General features: G+C 38.5%; 1 protein-coding gene across 4 annotated transcripts in view; it reads right to left on the reverse strand.

Annotated features, from left to right (window-relative positions):
• Positions 1-13,905, reverse strand: part of DYNC1I1 (dynein cytoplasmic 1 intermediate chain 1) — a 314,400-nt gene that overhangs the window by 14,456 nt on the left and 286,039 nt on the right. For all 4 annotated transcript variants that reach the window (XM_040472606.1, XM_040472609.1, XM_040472607.1 and 1 more), the window contains 2 exons: positions 8,097-8,237; positions 3,821-3,946 (listed from right to left, as the gene is read on the reverse strand). In XM_040472606.1, the coding sequence (XP_040328540.1) occupies positions 3,821-3,946; positions 8,097-8,237 (267 nt within the window). The remainder of the gene's footprint in view (positions 1-3,820; positions 3,947-8,096; positions 8,238-13,905) is intronic.

A 13,905-nucleotide genomic window follows, 5' to 3' on the forward strand; every position in this document is an offset into this window, starting at 1 on the left:
CCATAATTTTTCATTTCTGATTTGCATCATGTATAGAATTAAGAACAATACTCTTGTGGCAAGACTGGCTACATAATTCTGCAGGAGGGTGCAAACATGAAAATGTGAGGTGCCTTGTTGAAAAATTTCTGAACGGTTGCAAGACGGTGACAGCTAAGCATGAAGCCAAGCTGAAGGAACCTCTATGCACAGCACCTGTGAGACTGCACAGGTAACCCAAGCAGGAAGCAGGAAGCCAGCCTCACTCTCGGAATAGGACCTTGGTGAGAGGGAGCCTGCTGCCCCCTCCCCTCTCCTCAAATCAACCAGGGAGAAATGAACGTGAGGTGTCTTCCTGCAGACAGACACCTATTCGGTGTACTGAGGTCTCAAAAAAAAAAAAAAAAAATGGATCAACAAGGCATACTCTAGAAACTACCATTTACTTTCTTGTGCAGATTGTATTATAAGGCTTATTTAAAAGTGTTTCATCTTCTTTCTGAGAGGGTTCCATAAAGCAAGATTTTCCATCCAAAGGCCAGCATGACCCTGGTGAGGGGTTCAGTTTTAATGGGGACCAGAGGACCAATTCTGAATACAGATAATGGTAGCACAGTCTACTAGCAATTTGATCCTCAATGCCATATGTTTTCTTTCTCTCTATATTTTCCCCTTTTTAAATCACTTCCTGCTCAAACCCCTTCCCTCTTGTCACCCATGCACGAGCCTTAGATTTGACCTCAAATTCTAAATGGGGCCAGTTTGCTGTGAAGACACTCTGTCTGGCTTTCTGCAGTTTAGGTGATTTGGAAGGCTGAGGACACACTGTTTAGAGGGTGCCCTTCTCTAGTAAGTACAGCTAAGCTCTGTCAGTTCTAGACTGGTGAACGAGACAGCGGTAATTACAATAATGGCGGCATTTGCCCATGAAGTGATCTACCGTCTCTCAGAAGTGGACTTCAGCTGAGGTCCGCTTCCCTTTCAGTACATGGAGACTCTGTATATAGAGTTGGCCTTCAGAGATTTAGAATAGGCATTAGAGATGAGCAAAGAGAAAAGGACCTCTTCCCTTTATCTTTCCAAAGAAACAAACATGAGCTACATTTGTAAATACCTTTCAAAAATACTTAGGAAAAAAAACTACAGTGAAGACAAAATTATCTTAAGTCTGGGTTTTTCTGAGCTATAGATTGCTTTGTGTATTGACTAAACAATACAGAAAAAAAAACCTGTTCAAATGTATAAGCCTATCCTGATTTTTTTTGGTCATTCAGGGAAGGACTAGAAGATTATATAATATTACCTACTCTCAATAAAATAGTATATCCTTTTTTTTCCGGGTAGTGAATTTGTAGGGATAAACAACCCTACAAATTGTTTGGCCTATTATGTGTCACAGAGATTTTTCTATAGCCTGTCTAGACTCCAGACAATAGACGAGACTGGTCTATAGTTGCAGACATTTCTATAGTCTGTAATATCACTTAAGAAAGTAAGAGCAATAATACAAAAATGAAAACCAGGCTGACCTGCCACTACGATAGTAGAAATATGAGTATAACAACACTTTACAATTTCGAAATGATGATAGCAACCTAGAAGGAAGTTTTAGCAGCCACATATCAGCCAAGGCAACTTTTGCAAAATCATTTTTTGCTCCTAAAATATGAGTCATATTTGAGTAATTCTGTCCACAGGCTATAAAATCACTTTATTACAGAACATTCTGTATATATGTCATATTGTGTTTTCTTATTGCATGGGGATTGTGTGTATGTATATATGTATGTATGTGCATATACATTATACATATATGTTACATACAGATAACAACAAATACATATATGTGTGTGTATGTATATACATATATATATATATATATATATATATATATATATATAATATCTGTGGTCAACGTAAAGATTTTTCAAAAACTTTTCTTGAAACAGACCAGATTGTTAAACTATTCTACTTTCCATCCCTCTTGGACAAAACATTACTGTTGCACATGATCTTAAGAGGATTAAGTGACATTATGTATAACAAGCAAGGGAGGTAGAGAAAAGAGTTTAAATTTCATCTACTTTCTGCCATTTCATCTCTGAGCATGGCTCCACATCTATTTCTCTCCCACAATTACACTTGTTATAAACAAAAGAGAGAGAGAGAGAAAAAAAAAAAAACCTTGTTTTTTAATGTTCTTCTTTGCTAGCTTTTTAATTTTTTAGTAAATTAACTAATGAAGAAGGTTTTTGTTGTTGCTTAGTTTTATTTTGATGAAGACAGTGCAAAAGATGCATTGAATATAAAGAATAATCACTGAAGAAAACATTGCTATAAAACCATTGGCAGTGTTTTTGATTCAGAAGGTATTCTCTTTCCCAAAGACTCCAAACTACGTCAATAGTCACCAGACCATTTGTATCTTCACCACTGGGGATGAATATTAACAGAGTCTTTGTTGCTGTTGGGATGACTCAGCTTGTGGCATCAGGAGTGGTTAAGGAGGTGTCTAATGAAATAGATAACATGCAGTAAAGCTGAGAGGTTTCTGAATGTTTTACTTAGCAGTGCACATCCCCAAATAGAAAATTCCCATCTCAAGAGTCCTTCAGTTTCTCTTTCTGGCTGAATTAAAAGCAGCAGCAACAACAACAACACCTAGTTCGTTTCAACATAATCAACCCCACATACAGTAGTGTATAATAAATCGTTGCAGTGTAGGACAAACCATCCGGGACTCTGCCAAATGTACAGAATGCCGACTGATGAAACCATACGGAACCTTGTCAGTGTGATCAGCTAAACCCATCCACCAGGCAGGCACAGAGTACTTCCTAGGTCCAGGGAGTTATACATACAAATGTGGTACATTTTCCCCCTGGAATGCAAATTCTAGATTCATATTACACCAGAATAGCATTACACAGCACTCTTGTTTTGTTTTGCTTGAAAGTTCAATATTTTCTTTGTCTTTAGGGAAAAAATTCTTTAACCTCATTGCAAATGAAAGCTTTTGTCAACACTTTCCCATTTAGTAAAAATAGATACGTTTAAGTACAATTGATTGATAATGTAATATTTAAATAAAGATAGCATAAAAATTTAAAGAGATTTCTCTGAAATACAAGATATAGATTTTTGCTCTTTGATATGTGCCATGATGTTCAGGAATACTTCATATATAATGTAACACATTATGTATGTAATACAATGTAGCTATACCAGAGATTATATACCTCATAGAATAACTTTGAATATCATGAAAATAGTACAAATTCGGATTCACTTCAGCTTCTTTAATATACTGTGAAGGGAGCACAACCTCAGCCTCTTTAATTGGCTACATTTTAACTAAAGAGTAATAGTATACACTTTAAGTGAACATAATGAAAACTGGACTTTTTGTTTGTTTAACAAATTCCAAATTCAATGCTAGCATGATGCATTGGACAAACTTTCCATTCTCGTGAAATTGGTGGGAAGTGCCATGCTTTATCACAGGATGGGTGGGAATTCTATAGCTCTCTGAAAGAGCCTGGATCATTAACTAAAGCGGCCCATGTGTGGAGACAGAAGACCAAATTAGGCCCTAAGGAAGTCTTACCAAACTCCCACTGAAGTCAATGGAAATTTGCAAACGCACTTGAGAGGGCTCTTGTCGCCCACAGGTCATGTCAATAATTTCACTAGATCTTTAGACACACAAGTCAAAAAAAAAAAAAAAAAAGAAAGAAAAAAAAAGAAAAGAAAAAAAAGAAAGAAAAAGGAAAAGAAAAGAAGGAAAAAGAAAAAAAAAAAAACCCAAAACACCCAAACCTGTAAACCAAAAAATATGTACCTCTCCAACATCGTAGATCCAAATTCGGCCTTCTGAGTCTCCAACGGCAACTTCTTTCCCGGCTTGAGCCCAACGAACACGGTTTAGGGCAGAAGCCCCTTCAATGGCCACACTTGCTGTCGGGACCTGTCAAAGAGGTTACAACAGCAATAAAGAATCTCTGAATATGAATTTAGATACACAAATTTAGCATGATACGTTTAACTGGGTGAGTCACCACTGCCTTCATGTGCATGAAGTAATATACGTCCCTGTGCAGGGGTAAAAGGATTCATTGTTCTTAAATCATATGCTCCACTGAATTAAGGGGTAGAGAGGAGACACTTTAACAAAAAAGGAAAAGAGGGAGAGTCTTTTTCCACAGTCAATGGGCAATGAGTGACAAATATTTCTCCGGATTATGCAGGGTGTACATCCAACATACAAACACAGCAGCTAAATGTGATACTTCACGATCAGGTCATGATTTATGGATCGATGGAGAGAGAGATTTCAGGATTTACCAAGATTAAGGATGCTATAAAAGGCAGGAAGGGGGTTTATGGTGGAATAAAGGTCATATTAATGTGTGTCTTCAGGGAAAAAATATGTATTGATCCCTCAAAACCTCATCAGGGAAGGGATGATCAGAAGAAGACAAAAAGTGCAGGTGGAAAAGCTTCAAAACCTCAAATTCTCCTCTTTCTTTTTTTCTTTTCCTTTTTCCTATTTTCCCCCTTCCTGTCAGTACCAGGATGGACGAAGCACTCTATAAGTTTGGAGATGTCCCCAGGCTGATACCCTGATGGACTGCAGCCCCTGTTTGTAGAAGAGGCCTTCCATGTCCTTTAACAAACACTGAAACCTGCCAATGCTGATAATTACTATCATACTAATTATTGAAATACACTGAGGTGCTGAAATGGAACCTGCAGCATTTATGACAAGAGCCGTAGTATTAGGAAGACGTTTTAGGGGGCCCACCCCTCTGTATCAACAGTTGTGTAAACTCTTGTCTTTAAGTTTGGAACTTTATACCTGATGTAAAGATCGCATCTCTGCTTCTTCTCCAAGAACGTGGAATGGGAAATGACAACAGGCCATTAAAAAGCAAAAGAGTAAATGTTGAAACAAAAAGAAAAAAATAGAGTGAAAGGAGGGCCCTAGAGATCATCTCATGCCACTGTTTAAGACCTGTGTCTCCTAAACAGGTCGTTTTAGGATGGAAACTCGACGTACTGTGCCTCAGCTTTCCCGGCGTTCTGCTATTCAAGGAATTGAAACCATCTGTTTATGTGAGATTATTGACCCAATACCTATCTTTAAAATAGCAATAAAAACTCCATCATATGTAAGAATCTATGTTTAAACTTAATCTTGAAATCAATAAAAATTCTTTTACCTGCTTAAATCACTGTATGTCAATTGTGAGCAAAAATGTAAAACGAAAGTCCCCAACTCATTTATTTTTTTTAAAAAATACACAATTTCTACAATAAAGGTGCCTGCTGTGCCGGCAGGAGGTTGAATTTTTAACCAAACCTTTCAAAGGCCAAAACAATGTGAATTTAGATGGGCCATAATTCTGTCAATATGCTTTATTATTAGTGCGCTGCTCAGAAAACAAATCTGAGATTCAGCCATACAGTTTTCAGAGTTAGTTTTTAACACCATAATTTAGGGAGATCGTACAGGATCATACTTTATAAACCTAACTCTGTTCAACATCAGATTTTATCAATGAACAATCTCAAAAATTGAATAAAAATGTTGAATCTTAATATGAATGTTAAAAACTAATCATTCAAAATAAACTGATTTCTGATACACTTCAAATTATGCCTAATACATTTGAAAGAATCGTATTTATTAAGAATTAAGTAATATAGCAAACTGGGACAAATACTATTTTAGCCATTTAAAAATACCTTCAGTTCAAATATTATAAATGGTTAAAAAAAAGACTATCACAGCCTATTATATGTGCTAAAAAAGTATCAAATGCATGAAGGAAATGATAAAATATATTTTATTAGTTTTACTCATAATGACCCTTCAACAGCTGATCAGTCTATAACGAAACTAATCCATATATTGAACTCTATCTCTCTTCTGTACTTTGCTTTCACAGTTATTTTCACACTTTTTAAGGCTCAATCATTTTAATTGAGAAGACAGGATATCTACTGCCTAAATTACTACATTGTGTGGAGTGATACTCAGGTAGGTGAATATGAACTATCCTTGCATAGGAGCAATTGGAATAACTTGGTCTAAAGGTACAGTAATTTCAACAACAGCAACAAAACCCACTGGGAATTCAAGTTCTGTCTCTTTTTTACACAAATTTACATCCTAATCCAACAAACACTTGAAAAATCTTGTTCAACTTGATAGGAGGTAAAAGTCATTCGAGAGTTTAAAAAAGTGTTCAGTTCATTACCGGATTTGAATCAGACTCGACATTTCTACTAGTATTCTGAAAGCAGAATTATAGTTACCACAAAACTAAGCAATTTGCATGGCCCATAATGATTTTTTAAAAATATTTATCTACAAAACTCTTATGTAGTTGTCCCTTGATACCTAGAGAAAGAGAAGGGAAAAATTATATTTGGCAATTAATTTCCTTTTTGGCAATTTCATTGTGGACACGTTAAGTTCATTTTACCTAGAAAGCAGACTACAAACAAAATAAGAACAGCTACATAGGAATTATTAAGGCATGTGTGGAACTCACTCCACTGCATCGTAGTTGGGCATCACCTAAGCATCATTTCTACTAAATCTGATTTCTGATACAAGGGGTCTCCTAAGCCAACCTGGAAAACGTGTGTCTTTTGGTTGATTTAAGTCAATGAGTTTATTCTAGCAGATAGAAGCAATATGATTTTAATCAACAGTGATGAAAGACTTTGGGAAACCATCACAATGTGGAATAACAGCATCTTTCTATGAAGAGCAATAATGTTATGAACATTTCAACATCCAAAAATGATGGGCATTGCACACATTTATGCCTTTTGCTTATTTTCAAAGATACTTCATCACATAACTCTTATCTTTGTCACACAGTTCTTGTAGCCAAAAGAAAATAAAAAAGAATCAAACTGAAATATTTGAAAATGTAACTATTTGGCAGTGGTCAGACATGCATATAATTTTGCAAGTTACAGAGGCTCCATAATAACACCTGAGGGATATTTCCCTGCCCCCTCCCACAGAAAATACTAGGGGGCCTGCTCCTCCTCAGATCCTCCAGCTGTAGGCTTCCTAATTAAAAAGGCTGAGCTGCTTCCTGCTCAAAACACTTCAAAAGACCTTTCTCTTGTTCTCCACTTGACATACAGTTTACATGCTTGTTCCCCTTACCTGTCCCTTCTTATTTATGGAGAGGTGCCCTGAATCAGAAGCCGGGAAGTGCTGAAGAGAACGTTTTATTTTTCTAAATCGAAGGACATTTAATATTCATGTTAAAAAAGACACAAGCCTTCTCCCCAGTAGCTGAGTTAGCACCTGAGTACTGTTGAGGGTGTGGGCAAAAGGAAAAATGCACATGGCAGAATTTTTTAAAACATAAATGTATATAGCATAATTTTTAAAAATAATATTTCCTTATTATTAATTCCCCCCTTTTAAAAAAAAGGGGGGGCATTTTTCACTTCTCTAAATGTGACATGTTGATATCCCGCTTTTTTTTCAAACACTAAGTTTAACGTGTTCAGAGTTGCAAACTATTGTAAAAGTCTGCCTGTAAGTTCAGCATTTTAGATAAAGATGATTTTACCTTGTAAAAATCAAATGGAGGATGGATCTAAACATAAAGGGTCAACAGAATCATCTTTTATGAATTTAAAATAGAAAGTGTACCAATAGCAAACACTGACAAATAACCCTTCTTAAAAGCTCAATCTCGAGTCAGCGTCCACAAAAGCTTACTTTTCCAAGTGCTTGCCAATGGAGTTATTTCAACACTGCTCTGAAATATGCCTGTGTATCCTTTCCCGCAGGGAAAGGCGTGAACACACAGCGTTTTGCTTTTTGCAAAGAAGGGTCGTCCATTGTCCAGGATCGGCCACGGTTTGGGGATGACGTGAGATGAAATGATTTGGGGCCAGTGCATCTGCCAGTTCCCTTCAGAGCAGTCAAGAAAGGGGGTCGGCAGCCCAGCTGCAGTTGAAGGGTCAGTCCAAAAAAGGCCGTTGGGGAGAGAGAGGGGGAGACGGAGAGAGGCCGGCTGCGCCCTCCTCCCAGCCCTCCCCCCCTCCCCAACTCGGGCGCCTGCGCCGCCGCTCACCTCGGTGTCATTGTTGAGGTTCCAGAGGTCCAGGCGCCCCATCCCGTCCACGCAGGCAAAGAGCGCGGGATGCACGGGGGACCACATGACATCGTACACATAGTCTGCATTGTCTTCAAAGGAGTAGAGCGGCTTGTTGTGCTGTAAAGCAGAGAGACCGTGAAGACTTTGTGGCGCTGCCGCTGCCTCGGGCTGTCTAGCGAGCCTAATTAAAAACTTTGCACATTCACAAAGTGTCATAAAACTTCCCGAGATGAAAGTCCTCGAAAAGGTGAACCGCAGCTTTAATGTGACTAGAACTGTCCAGTGGCATAAATAAATACCGGGGGGCGAGGGGGTGGGTGGGAAGGGGGGACTCTTAGGGGACTGGGGGCTGGGACCGGCGGGGGAGGCGGTTTCAGACACAGGCGTACGAGACATTCCATGCAGGTGGACGGGGCTGCCCATTAGCTCGGAATTCTCGCCAGGCTACGCTCCGCGAGTCGCTCGGAGCCCAGACCCAACCGCGCTCGGCCTGCGGGGATCAGACCCGCGGGGATGCTCTGGAAGCCCCCGCTTGGCCCGGCCGCCCCGGACCTCTTGCATGGAAGGCAACGCCTGCCACCTCGTGGTCTTTTTCTGTAGCTGCATGTCTGCTTCCAGGCCAACTCCAGGCCAAATTCATACTTTAATGGTTCCTTTGCGGCGGGAATGGGAACACATATTTTGAAGGGATTTGTGTAGCTCTTTTGGGAGGTTAAAAATCTCGCGGTTCTAAGACCCTAGTTTCTCTGCCTCGTCAGGTGGACTGGCGTGGCTCAACGTAGAATCCCTGAACCTTCACAGAAGATGAACCACATTTTCTAGATCACCCAGGATTTCCAACAGCCCTGAAATTGGTGTTTTGGGGGAAAGCATTAGCACACCCCCCACTGCATACAAATGCTTCTACTCCAGAGGGATACAATAAATTAAAATGGCACTCTTGATTTCCAGTGAATATTGTCACATCAAAATAGCACAGAAGTCAGAGGCAAGTTTGAAAGTACACCAGAAATAAAACGTAATTGGACTTCATGAATTATTCATTCCATCTGGCTTGTCTTATTCTAATTTCTGCATAATGGCTTTACTAATCCCTGATCAATTAATGTAAAATGAAATTTAAATGATAATGAAAGCCCTAGAGATAAAAGAAATTAAGTATTCTTATATCCTCTGACAGAAATCTAAACAATGGGAGTTTTTTTCCACAATGTCTTCTTCATCCAGTCAGCTGTCTGTATTCTCTTTCTGGGTTCGGCTAAATGCCTGTGCAGGCCAGAGGAATAAGATCAAAAAATATAACACACAATATGAACAATCAAATCCTTTATGCATAGAATGTGCAAAGAATGTTTCTGTAGGTAACAGCTCCAAATGTTCGAGTGAACTCCCAATGTGTATGGTTAGCAAAGGTAAAATGCATAGAATGCACTTGCTGATGTGAAAGTGAGAAAAATCGGTGAGAGACAAAAACCTAGAGCAAAGATTTGTTAGGGTAGTAACTGTGATTTCTCTTTCCATGAATTATATCGCTTTGACATTGCTCAGAAATGAACACAATTCTAATACTATTATAGCAACACAGAAGATTTTAGATGGGCCATTGTGCATGCAGGGGGTAGGCAGTAGATGTGTGAGATGTGCTGTATTTGCAAGAAGTGTCTAATGGGGCAGTGATTTGAAAAAGAACATATGATATTGAGACCTCAGAAAGAATTAAATGGACATCAGCCTTACATTTTTGTATTTTAATATTCTATAACTCTTTTATGCCAGAATGTTTATCGTATACCATGCTTGCAGTGTGATTCTGAGATAAAGTTAATTGTCAACTTGCTATTTACGAATAGCTTCTTTCTTCCTCTTGAGCTTTGGACTAGGTGACTCAAACTTCCTTCTCCAGAGAATCTGAATATCCAGTGAGACCTTAAAGTGGCATGATTGTATCATTTTTCCTTACTGAGATGGAGTAGCTGGTCCTTCACTGACCACTTGTAAATATTAAATTCTAACTCTTAGTACAAGACTATTCCCACCCCAAATTCTTGATTTTGTAGCTAGCCAGTCACTATTTGTTAAACAACATGAGTGACACAATTTTCTCAAAGTCAAAGCGTGGAAAAGACGTACTGAAAAAAGTCGATTCTCAGTATCCTCTCTCAATAACCCAGCTGATAGCAGAACTGAGTATACAGAGGTCTAGATATAGACTTACACATACAGACAGACATTAAACACAGATCATATTTACGATCCTTGTTTTGATCAATTATAAAACCACCCAACCTTCAACAGCCATTTTCTAGAAAGCTGATATTATTTGATACATTAGTTCTCCCAATAAATTACCCCATTAATCTCTACTTTGCTTCTTTCCTTTTTTTTTCTTTTAGTTGATGCTTCTGTGAGAAACCCAATCAAAATTGTAATACATCCTGGAGACTTCACTTTTTAAACATCTGGAAATAACAGCCATTGTTCATGCTACCAAAATCCAATTGTCTCATGTTTAATAGTATTGTATTGAAATGCTAGTACTGTCTAGGTTTTTCTCCAATTTCCTTATTACCCCAGCCTCTAAGACTGAAGCTTGCATCGCAAAAACCACTGCCACGTTATTCTAGGCTACAGTGTGTGCAAGTTTAGGGGAAGGAAGAAGGGCATATGTTTTCAAGGGCTTTGTTTTAACCTTGATAGATTCACAGGTTGGGAACGTCTTGGTCAGGATTGAACCCACTGTCAGGGGACCAAGTGGACTGACAGCTAGGAACCCCTAGTTCCTGAGTACAACATTGTGTGAGCTGTAGGCATGAGCTAACACCCCTCTTACATCCTTAGGCAGTGCTATTTTGAATATTAGCTGTACTTTTTTTGATCAAGGAATTCTTCATTCTCTTTTCTTTGGGGCTCAAAAGGTAATCTGAAAACCTCATTAAAAGTTTGGTGATGAGTGCACTTGTCGTGTTGAGCACCTGGTGATGTATGGAAGTGTGAATCACTGTATTGTACACCTGAAACTAATATAGCCCTGTATGTTAACTAACTGGGATTAGACTAGAAACTTAAATTTTTTTTTGCCTCCAATGCTTACTGTAAAACATTTTAGAGTAGATAAATAAATCATGAAATATCAACTTTTTCATCAAATGTATCAAAAGCATCAGGATCTAAAGATTCTGTTTTTGAAGTTTGAAACATAAATGTCTGCATCTACAAAACTGCTGTAGCTTTATCACCGGTATTAGAATACTACAAGTTTTGAAAAGGTGCAGAGTGTGGGGACAGATCTGACCAACGATTTTTGAGGAGGATCCAGTCATATCATTTGTGTATATTAAAGCTACAGAAGCTTGGGGATTTTAAATATTCACTCCGTAAAATACTCAAGGTCATCTAATAAGCTAAATATGGCTTCACAGCATATTACTGTAGAAAGTGTTTTTCAAAACCTTCAAATTTCATGAGACAAAAGCCTCTTCACCCGTGTGTCTCCATTCCCAGTGTCGTGTTAAGTATCAGCACACTGTTAAAGAAGAGAGACAAGGATGCTGCACTGTTACCTGACGTATTGCATGTGTGACAGACACATGCCAGTGAAATAAAGCCACGACACCCTGTGCTTTAGACAAGCTTCCGGGGCTGTGCCAAAAATCCAAAAATATCCAGACACAGATCAGCTTGACTTTAACATCCTGCCTCGCAGAGCAGAGAAGCAGGCGACCAGTCACCTCCCAGACAGACATGAAGGGCAGGGAAGGGTAAATTGTTGGGTGTTTGTTCTGCATGACTCTACACACACATTGTCTAATTTAATCCGCATAAAATCTCTGTAAGGTAGACGGTATTTACAGAAAAGAAAATTATAGTTCGGGAAAGTTAGTAGCTTTCTCAAGGCCACGAAGATTGTAAGCGGTGGAGGTGGATTTGGTTCTCTGGTTTTCCTAGCTGTTTAAGCACATCCTTTATTTGAGGGAACCGTGTGGTCCTCTATAAGACATAGCAATGGTCTTCGGTCTTCAGAGCAAATACAGCAGCTCTGTTACCTGTCGTTGTATTCAGTTCAACCAATATTTACTAACCACATGCTGTATAACTTGTAGAAAGGGTTAAAAAAAAAAACACCCTCACAGAATGTCGGTTGCATTTCCCGAGTTGATTATTAATAGTCGTGAAGATGTTACCCATACAATTCCAAGCATCCTTAGCACTTTTTGACACCAGCAGAAATCTTTTTCTTCAAAAAACTGGGAATAAGATGGAATGGCCCTTTTGCCAGCAGGGATAAACAGGAGGCCACGCGATAGAGGGTCTAATAAAACGATGTCAGGAGGCAGAGCTCTGGGTTCCAGCTCACCAAATGTCTATATAGCTTCGAGTGAGGGGTTACAATTACACGATCTGAAAGCTGAGGATAACATGGGGAGCGTGGGCCGGAGAAGGTAGTAGGAGAAAGTGTACACAAACTACAGACCATGGAAAATTTCACTGAACAGCCTTGGACCTTAGTGTTTTCATCTATAAGATGGAAGGTGGGAGCTACTGACCTCGAGAGTTGCTGCTGGCTTTCTACGACTCTGTTCTGCACTAAGGATTGACTGGAATAAAGTTTGCAAAAGTTTTTTAGAAAGAGCTATTCAGAGATAAGTATTATAATCAAAGCCATCTTACTTGATGCTCTGTGAAATCCGTTTCAGTGATTTTTAGAAATTTTTTATTTCATAAAAATATACATATAAAAACGTACCAGTGTGGTTTTTGGTGAAACACCGGACATTATGAAAGTAATAGGTCTCTTATTTGACCAAGTAAAGAAGGCATAATGGATATTATGTTTACACGAGAGAAGGAAGCAAGGAGTGAACTCTGTTCCAGAGTGAAACTGTACAACATCCATGAACGTTTTACAATAAAGACTTGATCTCTAGATTTGAGCTTTGATTTTATAAGTATACTTCTGAAAATGACCGGAGCTGCATATTTTTCCAATCAGTTAACTATAAAATCATTTCATGAATGATTAATTTCTATTTCTGATGTTAGACATTTATATATACTGAAGTCACATTTAGAGAATATAATGTTTGTTTTATTTTCTCTGTGTTATTTATTTTCCTCTCATCAGAATCTCGAGGCATCCCAATAGGGTTTAGAATCTTGAAGGTTGGTGAATAGGAAGATCTGTGTTAAAATGCCTCCTAACGCCTCCAAACACTGTGGTTCTTGAGGTTGTATTTGCCTCTAAATGATTAGCTTTCAAAGCAGATTTAGTAGAAATGTTTACCCAAACCATGAAAATTTCTTTTGGAGTAGAGGGGAAGTGGGGTGGGTGGTGGGGGGTAATGCATGGGTCGGTGGGGAAGGGGCCAGAAAACTAAATGTAGAATTTCTGTATCTTTATTCTGAAATAAAAAGAAAACAAATGGAATCTTACCTTGAAACTGTATCCTGTTGGGAAAAAAGGATGACCAAAATACTAAACAATGAGTAATAAGAAAATGTCCTTCAAAAATTGTCATGTGGGTTCCTGTGAAGTAATTAAAATAAATAGCCAGCCAGTTCTTCCAGGAAACATTAAAATGTGAGACCACAATATCACTTTAAAAAAACCACCAAAGGACCCCAAAACTTCAGGCTCACACAAAAATGGATGCCTCTACCATAAAAAGAAAGTGCTTAAACAAACAAACAAACCAAAACTCACAAACCAAACCAAACCCAAAAAAAACCAACTCTCTTGGCCAAAAAGAGGTGTTGTGAATTTGGTACTATCATTAGAAAACATTAT

Source organism: Herpailurus yagouaroundi, unplaced genomic scaffold (genome assembly GCF_014898765.1).
Source record: "Herpailurus yagouaroundi ecotype Mexico unplaced genomic scaffold, PumYag 100, whole genome shotgun sequence".
Classification (NCBI taxonomy): domain Eukaryota; kingdom Metazoa; phylum Chordata; class Mammalia; order Carnivora; family Felidae; genus Herpailurus; species Herpailurus yagouaroundi.